The sequence below is a fragment of the Canis lupus genome, chromosome 20 (genome assembly GCF_048164855.1).
Source record: "Canis lupus baileyi chromosome 20, mCanLup2.hap1, whole genome shotgun sequence".
Lineage (NCBI taxonomy): Eukaryota > Metazoa > Chordata > Mammalia > Carnivora > Canidae > Canis > Canis lupus.
The window spans coordinates 43,325,034-43,350,663 of NC_132857.1; the positions used below are offsets into that span (position 1 = coordinate 43,325,034).

At 35.1% G+C, this 25,630-nt stretch overlaps 1 protein-coding gene and 1 long non-coding RNA gene across 5 annotated transcripts in view; one reads left to right on the top strand and one right to left on the bottom strand.

Moving 5' to 3' along the window:
- The window catches only part of ZRANB3 (zinc finger RANBP2-type containing 3), a 299,997-nt gene that overhangs the window by 170,997 nt on the left and 103,370 nt on the right, over positions 1 to 25,630 (bottom strand). For all 4 annotated transcript variants that reach the window (XM_072789025.1, XM_072789026.1, XM_072789023.1 and 1 more), the window contains exon 3: positions 14,617 to 14,635. In XM_072789025.1, the coding sequence (XP_072645126.1) occupies positions 14,617 to 14,635 (19 nt within the window). The remainder of the gene's footprint in view (positions 1 to 14,616; positions 14,636 to 25,630) is intronic.
- The window catches only part of LOC140611920 (uncharacterized), a 48,779-nt gene continuing 33,990 nt past the window's right edge, over positions 10,842 to 25,630 (top strand). The window contains exon 1 of the long non-coding RNA XR_012013232.1: positions 10,842 to 10,930. This is a non-coding gene — a long non-coding RNA (uncharacterized lncRNA). The remainder of the gene's footprint in view (positions 10,931 to 25,630) is intronic.

Genomic DNA, 25,630 nt, shown 5'->3' on the forward strand with positions numbered 1-25,630 from the left:
AGGGCAGAAAATTTATTTGAAGAAACAGAAGCTGAAAATTTCCCTAATCTGGGGAATGAAACACATATCCAGATCCAGGAGGCACAGGGAACTCCCATTAAAATCAACAAAAGCAGTCCCCACACCAAGACATATTGAATTCACTTGGTAAGATATAGTGATAAAGAAAAAACATTAAAAACAGCAAGACAAAAGAAGTCAGTAACTTATAAGGGAAAATTCAGAAGGCAATCAGGAGAGTTTTCAACAGAAATTTTGAAGGCCAAAGGGGAGTGGCAGACTATATTTCAAGTGCTGAGTAAGAAAAATCTTCAGCTGGGCAGCCCAGGTGGTTCAGCGATTTAGCGCCACCTTCAGCCCAGTGTGTGATCCTGGAGACCCGGAATCGAGTCCCACGTCGGGCTCCCTGCATGGAACCTGCTTCTCCCTCTGCCTGTGTCTCTGCCCCTCTGTGTGTGTGTGTCTCTCTCATGAATAAATAAATAAAATATTTTTTAAAAAAAAGAAAAGAAAAATCTGCAGCCAAAAATACTCTATCCAGTCGGGCTATCATTCAAAATAGAGTGATAAAGAATTTCCCAAACAAAAACTAAAGGAGCTCATGGCCACTAAACCAACACTGCAAGGAATATTACAGAGGACTCATTGAGTGAAAAGGAGAGACCAAAAGTGACAGTATGTTAGAAGGAAAGACTGATTTTTTTCTAAAGAATCAGTCAAGGAACTCACAAAAAAAAAAAAAAAGCCTATAAAACATAATAACATACTAAAATGTGAGAAGGAGGTAAGCAAAGAATGAGTTGAAACTTAAACAATCATCATCTCAATATAGTCATCTATACACATAAGAGGTTACATACAAACCTAATGGTAACTCTATATTGAAAACTAGGACACCTGGGTGGCTCAGCCAGCTAAGTGTCCAACTCCTGATTTCAGTTCAGGTCATGATCTAAGTGTCATGGGATCAAGCCCTGCATCAGGCTCCATGCTCAGTGGGGAGTCTGCTTGAGATTCTCTCTATCCCTCTCCCTCCCCCCTCCCTGCCACTCTAGCACTCTCTCTCAAGTAAATAATCTTAAAAAAAGAAAACCACTAAGAAATATGCAAAGAATAAAGAGAAAGATATTACTAAAAAAATCAGCAAAGCATGGAAGAGTAAAGATAAGAAAGGATCAGAGAAAACCAGAAACAACCAGAAAATAAATAATAAAATGGCAATAAATATATATCTATCGATAATGACTTTGAATGTAAATGGAGTAACCAATCAAAAGACACTGGGTGACAGAATCGATAAAAAAAAAAACAAGACCCATCTATATGCTGCCTACAAGAGACACATTTTGGATCTAAAGACACCAGCAGATTCAAAGTGAGAGGACAGAGAAATATCTATCACAGAAATGGGTGTCAAAAGAAAGCCAGAGTAGCAATACTTATATTGGACAAGTAAACATTAAAATAAAGACTATGACAAGAGATAAAGAATGACACTATCTCATAATAAAGAGGACTCACCAACAAGAAGACATGAAATTGTAAATATTTATACACCCAACATAGGATCACCCAAATGCATAAAACAGTTAGTAATAAAGGAACTAATTGATAATAATACAATAATACTAGGGCTTTAACGCCTCACTTACCTCAATGGACAGATCACCTAAACAGAAAATCAACAAGGAAACAATGGCTGCGAATCACACACTGGAAAAAATGGATTTCACTTTTATATGTATATACTCAGAACACTACATTCTAAAACAGCAGAATATTCCTTTCCATGTACCACAGAACACTCTCTAGAATAGATCACATATTAGCCCACAATGAAATCTCAATAAATTCAAGCAGATTGAAATTATACAATGCATTTTTCTGACCATAACAACTATGAAACTTTTATGTATATTCAGAATTATTGTCAAATTCCCCATGCAGCTGTGCCCTCTTTGGACTTTCAAATTCTGGGGAACTTTCCTAACTTATTAGAAAAAGAAAAGTAGGACGCCTGGGTGGCTCAGCAGTTGAGCATCTGCCTTCAGCTCAGGGCATGATCCCGGGTCTGGGGGTGGAGTTCTGCGTCAGGCTCCCTTGGGGGAGCCCACTTCTCCCTCTGCCTATGTCTCTGCTTCTGCCTCTGCATCTCTCATGAATAAATAAATAAAATCTTTAAAAAAAAAAAGAAGGAAATTAAATTAGGGTGTGATATTTAACTACTCTTCTGATTTTAAATAGCTTCTATTAAATACAAACATTCCATTTAGTGAAAACTGGTAAGACAGGAATGTTTGCAACATTCTCCCTATAATGTACTTGGAAGTGTTAATGTATAACAGTGCCTTAAGTTTCTATAATAGAAGCAGCCTTTCAAATGCTTATATGGATTGGAAACATTTAATTCTAGAAAGATGTTTTGTGTCTGATTGTATCTGGGTAGGGATTAACTCCCCATTGTTGACATCTCTGCTTTTCAATTTGATTTTTTTCCAAATTATTGAGAGAACCCTGTAAGAACACAGCTGTATGAAAGAGCAGGAGCCCTGAACAAAATTATATAAGCTTCCAAAGAAATTAGGGTAAACTTCTTTAAAATTAAAAATGCAATCAATTGCATTCGTATTTTGCTAGTGTCCTAGATAAAAAAATTTCAGACTAAAAAAAAATTCAGACTAAAAGATGACTTAAAGGAAAGCAAAAAGGGTCTATAATACTAGGTTTTTTTAATAAAATGTATTAAAATATCCCCTAACCCCAAAACCCACTTAAAGGAATCTTTTCTCCTTTACCTCTATATGTCTATAATAAGTGAAGGTGGGTAGTAGTAGGCTGTGTACCTGATTTAAAGTACTAATGGGCGCCGGGTGGCTCAGTGGTTGAGCATCTGCCTTTGGCTCAGGTTGTGATCCCTGAGTTGAGATCCCTCATTGGGCTCCCTGCAGGCAGCCTGCTACTCTGCGTTTGTCTCTGCCTCTCTCTCTGTATCTCTTACGAATAAATAAATAAAATCTTTAAAAAAAAAAAAAAGTAAAGTACTGATGACTAGTAGACAGTATATCCCTCTCGTCCAAATAAAGCAATATTACTTGATGAGTTCCAATGGGTTTCAAGTCAATGACAACAAAAACATTAATAAGACAAAAGAAGTTCTCTCTCATTCATTCATTCATTCATTCATTCATTTATAAGGCATTAATAGCAAATCTACTCCCCAGATATTATTAAGTAGACATGGCTTGAGTCCTAGGAGTTCACATCTATGGGAGAGAAATAGGTGAGTACAGAATATAATTCAAACTATAGTAGAAATACTAACACGGAGAAACCAAAAGGCAACAAGGATGGTGATACAGAAGAAGAGATATCTGAAGAGTGCTTTGAAAGGTTATTTTGTTGATGGACTTGAGGTAAGAGTGAGATATAGAAGGAAAAACATTCATCAAAAAACCCAGCACATATAAAGTTATCACAGCCTTAAAAAGTCATGATGTTCAGGAATAGAAGAAAAATGGGAAAGGAATATCTGAGATATATTCCTCTGTTTCTTAGATAAGTAATCTCATAAGAAAAGTATTATTCTCTACTTTGTACAAGAAAACAGCCCCAAAGAGATCATCCTGTCCAATATGGCACTGATAATAAGTGGTAGAGTTTGTAGTAAGTAGAGAATAGAGACATGGAAGTGTAGTAAGTAAAGAGATGGAAATGTCACTAGAATTTCCTCTGGAGAAGAGCAGAAAAGAATGGAGGGGATAAATAATGGTTACCTTGTGAAGCAAAGGAAAGGAAATCATCAATAAAATGAAAAAGGCAACATAATAAATGGTAGAAAGTATATGCAAATCATATATATATGTTAAAGAGTTAATATCCTAACATACATAAAGAACTCATACAATTCAATAGCAAACAAACAAACTATTTAGAAATTGGGCAGAGGATTTGAACAGACATTTTCCCAGAGAAGACATACAGATGGCCAACAGGTACATGAAAAGGCACAAAACTAATCACCAGGGACATTCAAATCAAAACCACAATGAGATATTACTTCACACTTGTTAGAATGGCTATTGCCAAAAATATAAGAAATAGTGTTGGTGAGGATGTAGAAAAATGGGAACCCCTGTGCACTGTTGGTGGGAATATATTTGGTGCAGCCACCATGGAAAACAGTATGGAACTTCCTCAAAAAATTAAAAAATAGGGGTGCTTGGGTGGCTCAGTCAGTTAAGCATCCAACTCTTGATTCTGGCTTTGGTCACGATCTCAGGGTAATGAGATTGAGCCCTATGTTGGGCTCCTCAGTGGCGAGTCTGCTTGAGATTTCTTTCCCTCTCCTCTGCCCTTCTCCCCTCTCATGCTCTCTCTAAAAATAAATAAATCTATAAAAAAATTAAAAGTAAAACTATTGTATGATCCAGCAATTCCATTTCTGTGCTTTTACGCAAAGGGAACTTAAACACTAATTCAAAAGAATATATGCACCCCCTTATTCATTGCAGCATTAATTATAATAGTCAAGACATGAAGGCAATGTAAGTGTACATCGGTGAATAAATGGATAGAGAAAATTTTAACACACACTGTGGAATATTATTCAGCCATAAAAAGGAAGGAATTCTCACCACTTCCAACATGGTTAGACCCTGAGGGAATTATGCTGACTGAAATAAGAGAGAGAAAAACAAATACTTATGATCTCTCTTATATGTGCAATATAAACAAAACAAAACAGAAAAACAAACTAAGCTCATAGATAGAAAAAAGACACTGGTTGTTGCCAAAGATTGTGGGGTGGGCAAAATGGGTAAAGAGGATCAAAGGTACAAAATTCCAGTTATCAAATAAACAAATAATGGGGATATAACTTATAGCATGGTGACTATCATTAGTAATACTATATTACATATTAGAAAGCTGCTAAGAAAGTAGATCTTAAAAGTTCTTATCACAAGAAAAAAAATTGGGGGACACCTGGGTGGCTCAGCAATTGAGTGTCTGCCTTTGGCTTAGGGCATGATCCCAGGTCCGGGGATCGAGTCCTGCATTGGGCTTCCTTGCATGGAGCCTGCTTCTCTCTCTGCCTCTCTCTCTATGTGTCTCTCATGAATAAATAAATAAAATCTTTAAAAAAATTTTTAAAAAGACAAGAAAAAAATTAACTATGTATGGTGATGGATGTTAATTGACTGTGGTAATTATGTTATAATATCTGTAAATATCAAATCATATTATATATCTGAAACTAATACAATATTATATGTCAAATATACATCAATTTAAAAAAAGAAAAAATACTGATGAAATTAAAGATATTCTAAATAAATGGAGAGATATTCTATGTTTAGAGACTTAAGACTCAACATTGTTAAGGTTTTTTCCACATTTGACTATAGTTCTATAATTGCTTCCCAACTGGATCTATAAATTCAATGTAATACCAATCAAAATTGTAGTAAACTATTTTGTAAAGAATGGGAAACTAATTGTAAAATTATTTGGAAAGGCAAAGGACCCAGAAGAGCCAAGAGAGTACTGAAAAGGATGAAGAAAATGTGATGATTCACATCCAATTTCAAGATTTATTACAAGGTTACAGTAATCAAGACAGTGTGGTATTGGTTAAAGTATAGACACTGATCAATGGAACAAGAGAGAGCACCCAGAAAAAGACCCATACAAATAAAGTCAACTGATCTTTGGCAAAGAAGCAAGGCAATCCAATGGAGTAAAGGTAGTCTTTTAAAAAAATAGTACTGGAACAAATGGATATCCATATGCAAAAAGGAAAAAAAGAATCTAAGACTCAGACCTTACTTTTCACAAATATTAACTGTAAATGGACCTGTAAGTGTAATGCAAAAGTACAGAACCCCTAAAAAATAATATAGAAGAAAATCTAGGAAAAAAAAAAAAAAAAGAAGAAAATCTAGGTAACATTGGATTTGACAGTGAGATAGAAGACCAAAATGAAAATCAATGAGAAAAAATTGATAAGGTAGACTTAAAATTAAAAACTTCAGCTCTGTGAAAGACACTTTCAAGAGAATGAAAAGACAAATGACAAACTGGGAGAAAATATATGGAAAACAGATATCTGAAAAAGGACTTGTACCTAAAATAGACAAAGAACTCTTAAAACTCAATAAAAAAAAGGGGGGGGGGAACAATCCAGTTTTAAAAATGTGGAAAAGAGGGGATCCCTGGGTGGCGCAGCGGTTTGGCGCCTGCCTTTGGCCCAGGGCGCGATCCTGGAGACCCGGGATCGAATCCCACATCAGGCTCCCCGTGCATGGAGCCTGCTTCTCCCTCTGCCTGTGTCTCTGCCTCTCTCTCTCTCTCTCTGTGACTATCATAAATAAAAATTTAAAAAAAAAATTTAAATTCTTAAAAAAATAAATAAATAAAAAAATAAAAATGTGGAAAAGAACTGAACAGAAACCACCAAAAGATATAAATATGTATATATAGATGCCATATAAATATACAAAAGGATGCTCAACATCACATCATTAAAGAATCACAAATGAAAAGGAGACCCTACTACACCTAGTAGAATGGCTAAAACTAAAAAAAATTAAACTTGACAGTATCAACTATTAGTAAGGTTCCCGGGCAAGAGCATTCATTCATTGCTAGTAAAAATACAAAATAGTACAGCTACTCTGGAAGAGAGTTTGACAGCCTCTGACAAAAATGAATGTAGTCTTACTATATATTATGGGTTCAACTGTGTGCCCTACAAAAGATACACTGAAGTCCTAACATCCCAGGACTTTAGGATATGACCTTATTTGGATATAGGGCTGTTGCACATGTAATTAGTTAAGATGATGTCATACTGATGTCATGCTTAATCCAATCTGACTGGTATTCTTTTAAAAGGAAAAGAGACATAAACAGGGAGAACAGAATGTGAAGATAGGGGCAGTTTCTATTAGCCCAGAAACACCAAGGATTGGTAGCCATCACTTGAAACTAGAAGAGAAGCATCACACATATTCTCCCTCAGAGCTCTCAGGAGGAACCAAACCTCCTGACCCATTGATTTCAGATTTCTAGCTTCCAGAATTGTGAGAGGATTAAATTTCTGTTGTTTTAAGCCATAGAGCCTGTGAAACTTCCTTACGGCAGTTCTAGGAGACTAACTAAACTATATAATCTAGTGATTGCAGCCCTAGGTAACTACTCAACTAATTTAAAAACTCATTCAAACAAAAATCAACATGTGAACAGTAACAGCAGCCTTAATAATTGTCAAAGACTGGAAGCAACTAAGATATCATTTTATCTTGGTGACTGGAAAAACAAACTGTGCACATTCATATAATATGTAGTTCAATCATAAAAAGAAAAAGCTATCGAGCTACAAAAGGACATGGATGAATCTTAAATGCATACAGCTAAGTGAAGAAAATCAGTCTGAAAAAGCAGTGAACTCCTTCCAATTATATGACATTCTTAAAAAGGCAAAACAATAGTCATTAAACATATGAGTAGCTGTCTGGGGTATTGGTTTGGGAGGAATTAAATAAGTGAAGCACAGACAATTGTTTAAGGCAGTAAAATTATTCTGTATGATGCCATAATGGTGAATACAAGACACCAAACATTTGTAAAAATTCCCAGAACTATAAATTACAAAGAGTAAACTTTAATGTCCGCAAATATTTAAAAAATAAATTAGGTGGTTAGGGGATCCCATGATGGAATGCAGAATGTAATAAAAGAATTTAAATGTATCATTAATAAATGAAACAATCTCACTGAAGGAAGTAAAGGAATAAGATGCTAAGTAATTTTAAAATTAAGTGGAATCTGTAAAAATAATGCCAAAAGGAACTGTACATAAGCACTGTACTCTATTTGACAATTTTCTTTCGGACAGGTGTATAGGCTAACAATACTGAAACCATCATACAGGTATACTGGAAGTGAACAATTAAGTAAATGGATGACAGATGGTGGGAGCCAGGATTCTTACTGTTCGAATGGGAGGTTATAGATAAGCAAGCAGAAGAGGCTAGAATTATCTATGTGGTAATCAATTAGAGTTGGAAATGTAAGTATAAACAGATGATTACATATAAATGATATTTGTAAGTATGTGTATGCATGTGTGTATATACACACACACATTTCTCCATGTTCTATCAGCTGAGAGGATCTAGAGGAAATGACACCCTATAGATACGAATACACACCTAACCTCTTAGATTCTGGTTCTAATATTATTCTTTAACAAAAAGAATCCATGATTTCTTGGAGAAATGGTTGATTCTAGTACTGTGGTAAGAAATATGTAAGATGAGCCTGGAATATTTTGTATTATTAAAAAGCAAGAAAATGCTAAAAATATACAACAAAACCCCAAAACAGACAAACAAAACAGCCCACAATGAAGGAAGTTGTCAAAAGGACACAGGAGTAAATTGAAAGAGCTCCCCCTGGCCAAAGCTAGAACAAGCTAAGCAACAACAACAACAAAAAATAATAAAGTAGCAGTGGATAATAACCCAAAACATAAAAATAAATATCCAAGAGTCCATATTGATATAAACAAATGATAAAATGAGTGCATGAATGAGCGAATTCCAAATAGTTTGTGTATTTACTCTGCCTTTAAGGCAATGGAGTATAACTCCCTTATATGGGCTGCATATAATTACTTTCTTTTAAATAATATAGTATGAAAAGGAAGGAAAAAATAGTAACTTTACAGTGGAGAAATCTGACAAACACTATATCAAGACAGGTGATTTACACCTATGGTGAAAAAGTCATACTGATGGCATGTACCCTTGATCTGACATGATGACAATAGCACTTTATTCCTGTGGTCTTCCTCCCCAAAACACATTACCCTAGTGTGATTATGAGGAAAACATAAGACAAATACCAATTAAGGATCATTCTATAAAATATTAAACCATTAATTCTAAAAGAATGTCTTCAAAAACAAGGAAAGTCTGAGAAACTGTCACAACCCTCAGATGCGTAAATAAACATGACTACAGAATATTAGGGAAAAACTGAGAAAACCTATATAAAATATGGTCATTAGTTAGCCATAATACATTAATATTGGTTCATTAATGAAGACACCTATTCCATACTAATCTAAGACATTAATAGGGGACTGGATATGGGGTACACAAGAACTCTCTGTATCATCTTTATAATAATCCTATAAATTTAAAACCTAAATAATTCTAAAAATCTAAAGTAAAAGATCATTTTTAAAAGGACATTAAAAATATAATAAGGCTAGCCTTAGAAATAAGGGAAGGAAAAAAACAGGCAAATGATACCGAATTAAAGGAATACAGATAGTCTCACTAGCACAAAATTTTTACACCACCACTCTTATTCTAACATTCAGCTTCATTCATTTGAGCACTGTGTCCTGCAGATTCTTTTGTCCTCAAGAATCCTGCTGCTAAATATAAAAAGTCTGGCACCTAGAGACTTTGTATAGAATAGTAATTGTTAGAGAGACATGGGAGCTGGATTACTTTAGGTCAAATATTTCAGCTGCTAGCACATACTGGCTGCATGTTCTTTAACAATTTGCTTAACCTCTTTGTTTTGTGGTTTTTTTGTTTTTTTTTAAGATTTATTTATTTATTTATTCATAGAGACACCCAGAGAGAGAGAGGCAGAGACACAGGCAGAGGGAGAAGCAGGCTCCATGCAGGGAGCCCGACGTGGGACTCGATCCCAGGTCTCCAGGATCACAACCTGGGCTGAAGGCGGCGCTAAACTGCTGAGCCACCCAGGCTGCCAGCTTAACCTCTTTGTACCTCAGCTTCCTCATTTATAAAATGAGAATAATAATACTACCCCAAAGGGTTGTGAGACTGAAGTAAATTAACACATGCTAAGATTACAACAGAACCTGGCACATAGATGTTGAAGTGTTAACTATTTAACTAGTTCATTCATTCAACAAAAAATGGATCAATGACACACGAAGGTTATAAATCCAAAACAGTAAGGGCTCAAGGAGAGAGTGTAATTCAGCCTGGGCCTGGTAAAGGAAATCTAAGATTTGTAGATACCAGTAAAACAAAATTGCCATCTCAGCTCACTTTGTCAAATGTGAGTAGGCTATGCAAAAGGAAAACTAAAATTCTTCATGCCTATTTTAATTTCTTAGTCCTCAAATCTATAAAGTTAATCTTGGGAGAATATATATCACAATATTAATTTTCAGGTCTTTTGAACAAAAATAACCTTCCAAAGGGGTCTATTACTGTTTCCGCACACCTACACTTTTCTGCCTGCAGAGAAACTGACAAGGGTTTTCAAACATAACTTCAGCCTACAGAAGTACTTCTACCAGCGTGGAACAGGTCCCACAGTCTCTCTCCTCTAAACCCCTCCCTCTTCCAGAGAAGCACCCTGACCCAAAGAAAGTATAGGGCTTTTAACTGTTCCAAATAGTTATCTATTAATGTGTCCCAAAATAGCCACAAAGTAAGGGGAAACCAAGTAGTTCAGCTTTAATAAATAGTTTCCTTTTCTTTTGAAAAAGGAAGGAAGTAATACTTTATTTGGTATATTCCCCCCCACACACACTTCAAATGTTTTCTCAAGTAATAGGAAGGAGGAAAGTTTTTAAAAAGTGTGTGTGTGTGTGTGTGTGTGTTGTGTGCTGAGATGGGGGACTAAAATAAAGTACGAACAAAAAAATGTTACATAAGATAAAAGTAGGAATTTTTTGGCTTTCATAATAGATACTGTAGGCAAGTAAAGACAGAATCCATGTACTGAAACTTTTGTCCATTATGACATAATATTAGGCTATTATGTAAATCCAGGATATTAATCCCATCTTAAGTAAAAATGAACATTGTAAAATTTTCTAACTACTGTATTTCTACAGAGAACAACAATTTTTCAATACTTGAAAAATAAGGTAGGAAATGTATAGGTTTAATATTTTTCTGCATGTATATCCTATTAAATTCCCTGGTTTGTGTTAATGTGAAACTATTTGTCACATTTACAACTGTTTTCTTTAAGAAGGCTCCATGCTCAGTATGGAGCCCAACACAGGGCTTGAACTCCCGGGCCTGATATCAAGACCCAAGCCAAGATCAAGAGTTGGATGCTTAACAGACTCAGCCACCCAGGTGCCCCTCCTTTTACAACTTTTTAATGAATAAACACTTTCAATAATTTTCAACTGAAGAACAAGGGCAAAGTGGTTTACAAGGAATTATTAAGAAACAAGGTAACAGTGCAACAGCCTGAGTGTAGACTATGGTCTGAATCCCATTATTTATGGATTACAAATTCACAGAGTTTCTGTATATTCACTACACAGTCCTGGAAACAGCATTCAATTGCATTAAACCAAGGGGTGGGTGGGACAGGAAGTAATTAAAGTAGTTTAAGCTATGTTTATAAAGTTCAGTTTATTAAACATTGCAGCTTTGTTCTTTAAAACTTAGTTTTATAATTGAAACACACAATGATTATATAGTTAGAATTAAACAGAACTTAAGTCATCATTCCAACTTAAAGTTAATGATTACCTTACATACAGTAGATAGATTATATAAGTTCACAAGGAAGGACTACATTAGAGAAAAACCTAATAGTGGAATAATACTAGAAGAGGGAGTATTATCAGTTAAAAGAAGTCATTTGTTTCTAGAGCTAGGGAGGAAAGATCACAGTAGACAGCTAAATTACAGAATACTCCAAGTGGGTATTCAAGCATCTAAAAAACAAAGGAGGGATCCCTGGGTGGCGCAGCGGTTTGGCGCCTGCCTTTGGCTCAGGGCACGATCCTGGAGACCCGGGATCGAATCCCATGTCAGGCTCCCGGTGCATGGAGCCTGCTTCTCTCTCTGCCTGTGTCTCTGCCTCTCTCTCTCTCTCTCTGAGTGTGACTATCGTAAATAAATAAATTTAAAAAAATAAAAAATAAAAAAACTAAAAATAAAAAACAAAGGAGGTTCAATAACAGATATAAAATTGCCCTCCTAAGGCTTTTAGCTATTTGATGAGTCAAATATTTATCATATCAAAACATACTTTTTAATTGACAAAATCAGAAAAGAGATTTGACCTCCAAATTATAAACTATATTTCCCTCTCTGAGTTGACTACCACTTTGTGATAAGATAAAAAAAAAAAAGAGAGAGAGAGAACAGTATTAGGAAACAGAATGAAGGTCAAACCAAAGGTTATATAATTTACATATATACAAGTTCTTTCTACTTCAACACTCTTAATTACTTTCATCCAGACTAGTTTAGTAAGATTCCATAAAAATGGCATTTTAGCTCTACTGGTAACAGAGGATGTTAGAGGTTGTGAGCTGTGATTTTACATTTGTGCATCACACTATTGGAAATTCTTTTTTCATAATTAACATCTTGATAGGATTTAACATAGTAACCCTGTAAAGTCAAATAGGTGCAAAAGAAGGAGTCTTTAAAATGTGGGTGAAAAGAAAGTGATTATGATGGACACAAAGTGCAGTTTTCTTTAAAGTGGTGAGGAAATACTAAATAATTATTTTAAATTTATTAAATTAAGAAATAAGAATGCTGTTGAAAGAACGGGGCTGAAATCACTCAAAATGTGACAAGTGCTATGTAATTATAAATAGTAAGAGACAATGAAAAGCAGTTGGTATATGAAAAACTCTTACTGGCTATAGGCTCATCATGAACTCCGAACAATCCTTAGTCTAATGTTAACTGAAGACAGGAGTTGCTTAATGAAAGGTTAAGAAGGCTTAAGGTGCCAATCAAGTGTTCATTTCAATCCATGAACAATTCCATAGATTTAAGGCCCATTCCAATGTCTCTATGATGTCTATGTGACACCAAAATGAAGAACAAGGAAGCAATGATACAACACAGCTGCCAAGATTTTCCCACCCAATCACTTGTAGAGAGATTATCAAGATGGTTGTTACCTGATATAATATAATCTCGGACATCAAACTGGTCTGCTTTATTCTTATTTACTTTTTTAAGATTTTATTTATTTATTCATGAGAGACACACATAGAGAGAGGCAGAGAACCATGCAGAGGGAGAAGCAGGCTTTCTACAGAGAGGCCCATGTGGGAGTTGATCCAGGATCCTGGGATCATGACCTGAGCTGAGGGCAGACGCTCAACCACTGAGCCGACCAGGCGTCCTCAAACTGGTCTGTTTTAAAAACTGATGTTGGAGGTGCCTGGTTGGCTCAGTCAGTTGAGCACTGGACTCTTGGTTTCCGCTCAGGCTGTAACCTCAGGTTGTAGATGGTGCCCCACATTAGGCTCCGTGCTCATCAAGGAGTCTGTTTCACATTCTCTCTCCATCTCCAACCCTGTGTGCTCCTCCCCCTGCTCTCGTGCATACCCCCGAATAAATTAAAAAAAAAATTTTTAATGGACGACCATTAAAAACATACACACACACAGCCATACATGTATCACACATATATTTTATACATTATATAAAACAGTTATGCCTAGTTTTGAGGTTTTGAAGGATGAGTTTATGTTCCTATTTGGTGAAAACAATCAGGGATTAAAAAGGTGAGCCTCTTTTAGTCACTTTAGACTCATAAATTTATTAATTTATGAAGAGGCTTTTGGAATTCATCCTGTTCCAAAAGAGAAAGTGCTGTCATTTCCCAAATGTCTACGTCGTGTCCTAATTACACTGTTGAAGTTCTTCATAGGCAATGACTATGTTTCTAAGTATAACATCTAAAGAAGTGCCTATAGGATAAAGCGTTAAGCTAAAAACTTAGGTAATTATTAATTAGCATAAATCAAGAAACCCTTTATCAAACCTTTCTGCATAGCATTCATGTTCATGTAACACTGTAATTCATTTCTTCCCTAAAGCGATTGTGGAGATAAGCCATTGGTGAGTCTATATATATCTAAAGTGAAGACAGGAGAATCTCTAATAATTCCAATTATATTTTTTTAAAAACTCAGTATCTTTTCTTCCTTTCTAATATATTTTTAAACGTTTTGTTGTTACTTTTAAAGGCATCATGAAAACAGCAACACATTTCTCAAACTGAATAAAAATTAGAATTTTATTGATGTACACTACTGAGAATGTAAAAAGTATCATAGTTTATATAACAAGAACATTTCAGTGAGAAAACATGAATATTGTATATAAATACATGGTACGGTAATTTATCAAATTGTTTAGTGATAATAAAATACCACTTTAATATTGTTTCACACTCATATGAATTAACAATAACTTTTACAGCAAATTTTTAAAAATTCAACTTTTAAGAAGTATTATGACAAGTAGAAAATGAGTTCAGTTTTATTTGGGGCTGAATTTTAAAGCACATTCATGTTTTCTCTGCCAATGACATAAAATTTTGGATCACTAAATGTTAATTCTAACATGTTTCAAGTACACATCTTGCATGCAAGTGTGTGTCTGTGCATGCACAAATACACAACATATTCATCCTCATTTTCATTCTCTTTATCCCCTCTCCTTCTCTCTCTATATATACACACAGTCATAAGGAAAGACACAGTACATGGTAAGTAACACACTAAAAATTGGTTGTGGAATTTTATAAAAGACATAAAAATCATGAAACACTTACTTCATCAGCCACCATACACCTGGAAAAAAATAAAAATAAAACCAAGTTAATATTTTAATGGTCAAAGTCAACCATTTTAAAAGTTTTGATTCAGTGGCTTGCCACAAAATAGTTTACAAATGTTAAAGTACTGAGCCAGAGAGAGGTGTTTACAAATGTGCATGAGAACATGGGCCAACGCTGATTTTATAAAACTCTCTAGGTACCAATGGCATATGGGTCTGCAAGAGGGTGAGTTTCAGAAATATTCCTCGTGCCCACTTGTGGAGATAGTTATAACAGCCCTTCAAAACTGAGATCAAAATGACAAGTGATTATACAAATGACTTCCCTCCTTACCAATAAATCTTAAAATCGGTCTTCTAGAAATTAGAAGAATGCTGTATTGAAGCGTAAGGAAATAAATCTCAGCCAATATTAGCATGTTATCCCTATATTATAAATGCTAAGCCTATTTTTGAGCTGAATTTTGGTTTCTACTAATATTTGGCTAAATTTGCTCTTCTGTCTTCTTTCTTATTCATCTATAGTATAGTAAATTTTATCCGCTGAAAATTGAAGATAGGGGGGCATAAACTAAAAAAGCAGAGAGCAAAAACAAAGAATAGGAGGTGTGGTCAGGATTATGAGAGGTCCCTTAGAAATACTGAATATATCATATAGGAAAAGGCAATCTTGTAACTAAGGGGATTTCCAGGCAATCTAAAAAACACTAGAATATTAGCATTACACAAGAATAAAGTCCTTATTTCCATTCTTTTCTTCCTTTATTCCTGATGGCCTTAACATTACACAATTTTATGATTCTTTTAAAATAAAATACAAGTTATGAATTTGGTAATAAATACACTATCAAAGGATAAGTTACAAGTAAAATGGAATTTTAATTTTAGGAAAGAAGGTTACATAATGAGTATTTTTAGAGAAAAATAAAATATAAATACTTGAAATTTAAAAGACATTCAAAAATAAAGTATATTACATGTTTTGCAAACAAGTCTAAAAAGTAAAAAACAAAACACAGTAATTTGAAAAACTTAATTTATTTCCAGAAAGACTCACATGCATACTTATTTTTTCATTTTAAAATGTAACTCAAATTTGGTAAAGATGTCACTTGAAGTGTATATATTATTTATTAAGTGTCTACTGTGTAGTCTAAGTTCTAGGGATATAGCAGTGAATTACTAAGTTCTTTCTTCATAGAGGTTGACTGGAAGAAGACAACAAATAAGCATATGGCTCAAGTGCTGTTAGGTGCTAGTAAAATAAAAAGAAACTAATTTAAACAGGGTAAGGTGGAATAGGCAACGTAGAAAAGGATCTGTTCTACAGAATGGTAGGAAACAGTCTTTATGACAAGGCAATATGAACAGATTTAAGCAAGACATAATTTAAAAAATTTTTATTTAAATTCAATTTAATGAACATTTAGTGTATTATTAGTTTCAGGGGGTAGAATATAATGATTCATCAGTTGCATATAACACCCAGTGCTCATTATATCAAGTGCTCTCTTTAATGCCCATTAACCAATTACCCCATACTGTCACACACCTCCCTCCAGCAACCCTCAGTTTATTTCCTAGAGTTAAGAGTCTCATGGTTTGATTGTTTCAATTTTCATCGTATTTTTATGTTTCTTTCCCTTTCTCTATGTTCAACTGTTTTGCTTCTTAAATTCCACAAGAGAAATCATATGGTATCTGTCCTTCTCTGACTGACTTATTTCACTTAGCATATTCCCGCTAGTTCCATTCATGTCATTGCAAATGGCAAGATTTCATTCTTTTTGATGGCTGAGTAGTATTCCAGTGTGTGTTATGTTTCTGTGTGTGTGTGTGCGCGCACGTGTGCGCACATTTTCTTTAGCCACTCATCTGTCAATACATATTTGGGCTCTTTCCATACTTTAGTTATTGTAGATATCGCTGCTATAAACATTGGGGTGCAGGTGCCCCTTTGAATCACTGTTTATATCCCTTAGAAAAATACCTAACAGTGCAATTTCTGGGTCATAGGATCGTTCTATTTTTAACTTTTTGAGGAACCTCCACACTGTTTTCCAGAGTGACTGCACCAGTTTACATTCCCACTAACAGTGTAAAAGGGTTCTCCTTTCTCTACATCCTTGCCAACATCTGTTGTTTCCTGAGTTGTTCATTTTAGCCATTCTGACCGGTGTGAGGTGGTATCTCATTGTGGTTTCTTTTTTTTTTTTTTTTAAACTCCAGTCCCCAAACTGGGCTTTTTTTTTTTTTTTAATTTTTATTTATTTATGATAGTCACAGAGAGAGAAAGAGAGAGAAGCAGAGACACAGGCAGAGGGAGAAGCAGGCTCCATGCACCGGGAGCCCGACGTGGGATTCGATCCCGGGTCTCCAGGATCATGCCCTGGGCCAAAGGCAGGCGCCAAACCGCTGCGCCACCCAGGGATCCCTCATTGTGGTTTCGATTTCTATTTTCCCTGATGCCGAGTGATGTCAAGCATTTTTTTCATGTGTCTGTTGGCCACTTCTAAGTCTTCTCTGGAGAAATGTCTGTTCATGTGAGCAAGACACAAATTTAATGAGGAAGGGAATCATGAGAAAATATGAAGAAGAGTATTCTTAAAGTGATCAGCAAGAGCAGGGGCCCTGAGATAAAATGGCTATGATGTAATTAAGAAGGAAAAAGAAAACTAATGTAAATAATGTGCACTAAATCATGAAACTGGTAGAAAATAAGGTTGGAAGGCAGCTGAAAGAGTCTAATGGCATGGAGAACCTCATAACCAATTGTATGGAGTTTGGATTTTCTTCAAATTCTTTGGAGGGAAGCAACATTTTATATTTTAAAAAGATAACTCTGGCTTATAGGGAGTAAACTGTAGAGGGCAAGAGCAGAAGCGTGAAGAATAGTAAGGAGGCACCTGCAGTAGACCAGGAGGAAAACAACAATGCACAGAATGAGGGGTAGAGGTGGAGGTGGTAAGAAGTAGTCAGCTTAGGCACATTTTGAAAGTACAGCTAATAGGATTTGTGGATTAACTGAGATGTGGATGTAAAAATAAAAGAGAAGTCAAGAATGAATCGTGACACCTGGGTGGCTCAGTCAGTAAAGCACCTGCCTTCGGCTTGGGTCATGATCCTGAAGCCCTGAGATCAAGCCCCACATCAGGCTGCCTGCTTTGTGGGGAGTCTGCTTCTTCCTTTCCCTCTGATCCTCATCCCTGCTCATGCATGTTCTTGCAAATAAATAAATATATTTCTTAAAAAGAATGAATTCTAAGATACTGGCTTAAGAAATTAAGCATAAAAAATGGTAAGATGTCATTCACTGAAATAAGTAAAACTCACGAGAAGTAGGTTTGGTGATGACAAGCACTGGACATGCAATCTTTATAATATCCCTTAGATTACCAAGTTGAACTGTTATACAGGTAACTAGATATGTGCATGAGGGGAATGGTAAGGACTGGAGATATAATAAATTCGAGAGATACCAGAATGTAAATGGCATTGGAATGAGTGAGGATCTAAATTATTCTGAAACACGACAACTTGAATGTGACTTGTTCCTCTCTACGCCAACTCCAAGTTCCTAAACTTTCTGAAGTTAAACAGGTGCTGAGACCTGCAGGCAATGTTGTGTCTTAAGGCTCTAGTGAGGTAAACATCAGAACAAACATTATATCCCTTAGAAAACTGGTATGCAGTTACATTGTTCCACGGGTGGCTAGCAAACTGAAAAGCAGCATAAGTGGAATAATTTGGCTTCTAGGTATCTGAAGACCCCAACGGTAAGACTATCTCCAATGTCTTTGAATATGCTGTATTTTCCTATCATGACACAGATGAGTCTTCCCTACTTTAGAACTAGGACAGCTCAATTAGATTAGAGAGCACCAGGTTTCCTTTAGGTATCTCTAGTGGGCTAACTTACACTTCAGGCACTATATCTATTCTGAACTCTGGGATTCCTGCAGTTTAGGACAATTCAACAATCAGACATGATTTTCAATGAGCCATCACAGAAAAACAACTGACCATGTGAGAGGCTCCAACATTTGAAAAAACAGAGTAAGACTGAATAATCAGAGCATGATTCTACTGAAATAGGAAGTGCTAGAAAACAAGCACCTGCACTAAAACTGTTAGAGCATTTAAGTAATTTCTAACACACACACACACACACACACACAAGCTTAAAACTATGACTTTCAAACTAAAATAAGCACATGATTTTTAAAAAAAAAGATCATTATTGATACCTAATTAAATAGATGGGAAGATGAAGTACAAGGATTATCTCAAAATACAGAGCAAAGAATTAAGTAAATGTCAATAGTCACAAAAAAGAAAAATTACTTGAAGGATAGACCCAGAAAATTAATCTGTGAAAATAGGTGTTCAAAGGAGAAAAGACACAATGTGAAAGAGAGGTAACAATTAAGTAAATAATAAAATTCTCCAGGTTGAAAAAACAACTAATTGGAAAGAGTAACTTTCAGGCTGGATTGAAAAGACAAATATCTATTCATATCCTTAAAAAATCATTAGTCTAAAGAGTAAGAAAAAAACTTGTAAGTGTTCAGACAGAAAAACAACTATCCATAAATGGGAAAACCAGGATTGGCATTGAGCTTATCATCATCAACACTAGAAGCTAAAAAATGATGGAGGAGGATCCAGACTACTTGAACAGAATGCAGAGCTCATGAATCTATCCAAGATACCTATTATTTGTAAGCGAGAGCAAAAAGATATTTGAGGCCAACCAATATCACCAAGATTATAAAACACAAGTAAACCACAGGAGGAAAAATAGTTTAAAAATAACCAAAGGACAAACATTATATGTTCTCATTCATTTGGGGAATATAAATAATAGTGAAAGGGAATAGAAGGGAAGGGAGAAGAAATGGGTAGGAAATATCAGAAAGGGAGACAGAACATAAAGACTCCTAACTCTGGGAAACGAACTAGGGGTGGTGGAAGGGGAGGAGGGCAGGGGGTAGGGGTGAATGGGTGACGGGCACTGAGGGGGGCACTTGACGGGATGAGCACTGGGTGTTATTCTGTATGTTGGCAAATTGAACACCAATAACAAATAAATTTATTATTTAAAAAAAATAAAATAAAAATTTGAGAAACTTAAAAAAAAAATAACCAAACAGTAAACACCTTAACACAGACTCAAGACAGAAGATAAAAGGGAAATCCAGTCAGCAATGAAACTTGATATGCATGAGGTTAATGGATGATGTGTATTGCACATGAGGACTCTAGAAGCAGAATTTCATATTCTGAAAATTTGTAAGTGAAAAATTAAAGAGAGGTAATAAATGAGAGGGGGTACTAAAACTACTCTAAAGCAGACCAACAAACAGATTATTTTTAAAGTCAGGAGACTAAACGAAATCAACTAAAGGGTAGGAGTATAGGGAGAAGAGAAGAGAGCTATGACGGACCCCTGCAGCACTCCAACAAGTAGGGGTACAAAGAGGAGAAGAACCCAACAAAAAGGACTGAGAAGGAGTGTACAGTAAAGTAAAACCATACAAAAGGAATGTGATCCACTAGAAGCCAAATAAAGACTTTTTTTTTTTGAGGAGAGAATGAATAACTATAGTAAATGTTCCCTAAAAAAAATCTAGTAAAATGATGTCTGAGAATTGACCATGTGACTTGGGAAGAGACCATTCATAACTCTGACAAGAGCAACTTTCATAAAATGGTAGGAGACAAAAGCCTCCCTTGAGTGGGTTCAAGAGAGAACAGAAAGAAGGGAAAGGAGAGAGTAAATAAAGATTACTGTTACAAGGAATTATCCTGTACAGGGAAGCAGATAAACAAGGTAGTAGTTGGCAGGAAAACTAGGGTCCAGAGAAGATTTTTTTTAAAGGACAGAATAGTATAAAGCCCAATAAATATCTTATTGATCCAATGAGTGAAATATCTAGCAGGAAATATATAGATCAGGAACTAAGGAATCAAGTCAAGACAGTAAATAAAAATGAGAAAGTAGCTATGCATGAAGATGATCATAGAAGAAACAGAAGTGAATGGAGTTCTCATGTGTAAACTATAAAAAGATAGGGAGAAATTTTTCATGGTTAGAACCTAGGAAACATTCTCATTTAGAAAAAAAGGGGGGAGGGGAGGAAGAAAAGTATTCAAAGGGAACAAGGATCAAAATCTAAGAAGCCAAAAAAAAAAAAAATTAAAGAAGCCTAGGAGAAATACATTCACAACAGAGTAAATGGGTTAAGAGTACCCAAATGCCACAAAAATGTTGCAAAGGATGAAGGCTAAAAAGCCGTCATAAAAAGTTACCAGGAGCTCACTTGTAAGCATTATGTAAAAGTGGTTAAGAAGATGGTGGGCAGTAAAAGATGGAGTCAACAGATACAAGAGTAATCAAAGAGAACCTCTGATAGAAAAAAAAAAAAAGATTAAAAATAGGGCAGTCGCTATAGAACATTTAGCTAGCACATGTTGGAAACTTTAAGAGTTAGCAAGGAGTCAGTAGTGTGAAAGAAAACAAGGAAGCTGACTGTTGGAGACCTAATCATGCTACAATAAAATTTTTTTTTGCTACAATAATTTAAAAAGGGAAAATATGGCCAATACAATTTCTCTCTTCATAGAAATTTTACACATTTGATCGAACCTGAAGTCTACTTTGCAGTCAAAAGACTACTCCTCACCACAGTTATCCATAGAAATAAAAATAGCTTTTTCTTCCATTGGGAAATGGCAAACACAATATGAGTTACAGGGACTTTAACCTACAGCTAAAAAGAAAACTTCCTTCTTTAAAGAGTATCTATTGTATTTGCCAAGCCTGGTTTTGTGGGCCAACAGCTAAATAATTCTGAGTTTTAAAAGCAGTTCAGTTTTCCAATGTTACAAAAAAATATATATATTCTTTGTTCCAAATTCATGTTAATTGCTTGAATTATAATTTATCCAGCTTGGCTACAGACATCAAAAAGCAACTTTTCATTTCACTGAGTTGTTTTCAAAACCTTGAGGCTCCTTACATTAATCATCCACTTACAGTATCAAGACATATATTCCACTGTTTGCAGCAGCCATATCTTTGGATGCACATGCTCAGTGTTTGCTATTTTTAACCCAAATTTTCATACAGCTAGAAGAGAGAAAGCTAAACAGCATCATACTTTTCTGAGAATCATTTAACACACCAGCTAAATTTCTAATCTAAGGCTCACAGAACTGAACAATTTGTGTTTAACTCAAAGCTTTTCTCCAATTTCTTTATATTATAAAACCCACCTTTTTAATATAACACCCCTATTTCTTAGATATATCATGTCTGTAAAAAGAAAACAGCAAAAGAATATTTTGGTAACACTGCAGAAGAACAGCAAGAGAATATTTTGGTAACACAATTCAGTGAGGTGAACACATTTAAAATGAATATGTAAGATGTTTGGAATCATAAGTACAAAATTCAGGACTTTGTACTTGAACACAAGATCTGCTTAGTGAATTACCATGCATGCTTTGGCCTCAGAAGTGGGCTGAAATTTCCTCTGGGAAAATATTAGCCTTCTAGGAAGGCTCTCTTAGGAAGAGTTAGTTGATCAACCATTTATATACTAAACCATATTATATACCATGCTACCTTTAGTAAGCTTTTAGTACTGACCAGTGCTAACAATGTAACTGCACATACAACTGTACATATTCTCCCCAAAGACAAAGCTACAGTATCTATGGGTTCAGAAGATCAAATCATAATACTTGGGATGCCTAGGTGGCTCAGCGGTAGAGCATCTGCCTTCGGCTCAGGGCATGATCCTGGAGTCCCAGGATCAAGTGCCACATTGGGCTCCCTGCAAGGAGCTTCCTTCTCCCTCTGCCTCTCTCTGTGTGTCTCTCATGAATAAATAAAATCTTTTAAAAAAAATCATAATACTTTTTCCAGCCATGGCAAAGTCTCAAAATACTTCCCTCTATTACTAATAAAGTTCAACATAATAAGATGGACTTTATTTTGTTTAGCTTTAATATTATTTATTTTTTGAACAGGGGATACATCCAAGAGGTAACAAAAGTGGAAAGTCTCTCTCCAATCTCTATTTCTCAAGGGTGTCCCAGATATTAGCTGCTCTAAAGGTGACAAAGTTACCAATTTTTTGTGTAGTCTTTTAGAAATATTCTCTAAGTATGTGTATATGTACATATACATATACATCAAATAACATTAGAGTTAACCCTCCCTGATCTTGTATAAAATCCCAGAAGTGTACAATATAGCATGTAACATGACGAAAAAGAAAACACTGAGATTGAAATATTTTTTTTAAATCCTTGTTTCCAGTGCTTTGGAAAAGTACATATAGTCAGGAAACCTTTAGGTTTACCTCTCTTCTAGCTTGGACTCTTCATAGATGTCTGGTACAGAACAATAATTTGATGGAAAAGCTCTCTTGGGCTTCCCAGATGCTCCTGATTCTCCTCCTAGCTCTCATCTCTGTCTCTTTCCTCCATGCCCCCACCTCTACCCACCCTGTTCAGTGTTCAGCTTTTACAGTCATAGTCTCTTTGTGTTCTACCTCTATTCCTAAGGCTATCATCCATTCACCTAGTTTTAAGTGTCACCCATACGAGTCCTAAATCTGCACCTAAGGCTTTAAGCATATGCTCCAGATTCATGTTCAAAACCTTTATGTGAGCAATTTTTTCCCGTGGTGCTCTGAGGTTATTATAATATACTATGCATGTTAATATCTGAAACTAAAGTTAAGTGAGCCCTAGACATAATCAAATACAATAAAAATTGTTAAAGGAGTTATTTAAACAATTGATCTGAGTCTGTGATTCTTATTCTGGGGCCAGAAATTTCTGTTTAAAATTAAAATTACAAAACAACAGTATTTATTTTGGTTGCATGTCAAGACTGTCTGCTGAATTTCTGTAAAAGCTTAAAGCAGTGCTTTTATTTGCAAGTATATGGTTAAATATATCCTAGACCTCTATATCCAGCTTCTTAGTCTCATCTATTTTATGAAATGACTAAGGCAAGTAGGCTGAGCTGTGATCAAATGAGGTAAGAGAGCACTTTGTAAATGGAAAGATACCATAAGAACTTTATTGTTGTTTTGCTGGTGACGATAAGTTCTATTCAACAAATAATTATGTTCACTGTCAGTAACTAAATACTGGCAATGGATCTAGGGGAGTTACAGAGGACAGTAGCTTCAAATCTAACCCTTAAAAACAGATGGAAATGTGACTGACTTTAAAAACTGGCTTTATAAACAATGCTTCCTTTAGGATGCAATGCAAGAATAGAAACTCAAAATGGCTTAATCACTAAAAATAATTAATATATCACATGCATGAATAAGAAATTCAAGAATGGGATGGTTCCACAGTGGTTCATTGCAGAGCCCACTCAAGTCACCTTTTTATTCTATCATCCCAAGTAGCTCCAGACAATTAATTCATCCTTAGCCACCAACGTTCAGAAGCACAGGGAAAGTGTACTTCAAGAATTCTAAGTCTGTTAATACGGAAGGAAGAGGAGACAGACCTTAGGCGAAGCAACCGACATCTGCTACATTTATTATGACTTTGAAAACAAAGTTAAAATGATATTCAGTGTTTTGTTTTCTTTTAGTTCTTTTTACCCATTATAAAACACAAGTCCTACAGAAAGGGCATAAAATGTCCTGAGACATGTGGGGTAATATGAACATATCCTTTATGTAAACCAAAAACCAAGTGTTTTTAAAAATAATTGCTTATTCTGTTCGTGAGCATTAAAAAAATTAAACTAGTCCCTAATGCTTGATAATATCTTGAAAATACTATGCTTCATTAGTCTGACTTCATTAGCACAAATTGCCCCATAACTTTTACTAATAAGAGCAAAATGGGGAAAAAAAAATCTCTGTATCCGCCTAGATGGTTTTTTTTTAAAAAAGGAGTGTATCAGCTGTTTTGAGAGAATTATTATTGTTTTTAGGATGTATGATAATTCCCACTGGGTCATTATAGCATATACTAGCTTTTACACAATTATTTATTCTTGTTTATAAAACTTCAGGTCAAAAAAGTTGATTATTCCTAGAGCAATTAGTAGAAGATTTTTAGAGCTTAATTAGACAGTAACATTCATTAGAATATATTAGAGTTACAAACGAAATATAGTTTATATAAAAAAAAAAACCTAAGGAGTAAGTCAAGTCTGCTTGATTTATTCTAAAGTGATTTTAAAAGTAAAAGAATGATTCATAGTATCAAAATTGCTTTGTTAATAAAGATATTTGCATCAGTGATACTTAAATGTTGACAGGTAGATAGAGAAATAAATCAAATAATTTATTACGAATGGAGAGCCTCTCTCAGAATATAATAGAATACTAACCTTTATTTATGAATTTCTTTTTTGCCTGGTTTTGGATTTATTGAATTATACATTAATAAAACCTGAAAACATTTCAAAAATGAGAACACATTTACGAACCTAAGAATAAATCGCAAAATAAAAACTCAATTTTCTATCTATCATATATTGTCTCAATTTACTATGATATTGTTTCATTTCACTTTTTTAATGATAGAAAATTGAGCCCGCTTGACATAATAAAAAGCCAAATCGTAATGGCTACAACATATAGGATTATTTTCTACCTCACCCACCACTACATTCCCTTCCTTAACAGGAAGTTTCAAGTTAAGTAAGTCCAAGTACTCTGGTACTTGGAGCAGCAGCCAAGTACCAGAGTCACCTCTACAGTCTTCTTGTCCACTCCTTGCAGGCAGGTCAAAAGATAGTTGGTACAGTTCTAGGTTTGGCATCGATGTTTGATACCAGAAGAAAGGAAGGGGACAAAAGCAAACAAGCTGACTCTACCTTACAAGCTTTCCCAGAATCACCCTCAGTGACTTCTACTGGTATCTCATTGGCCACTCTATATCACATAACTACTCCTAGTCAAAATGGAGTTTCGAAAAAAGTGTTTCAGTTGGTCACATGCCCCACTCCCAGGGCT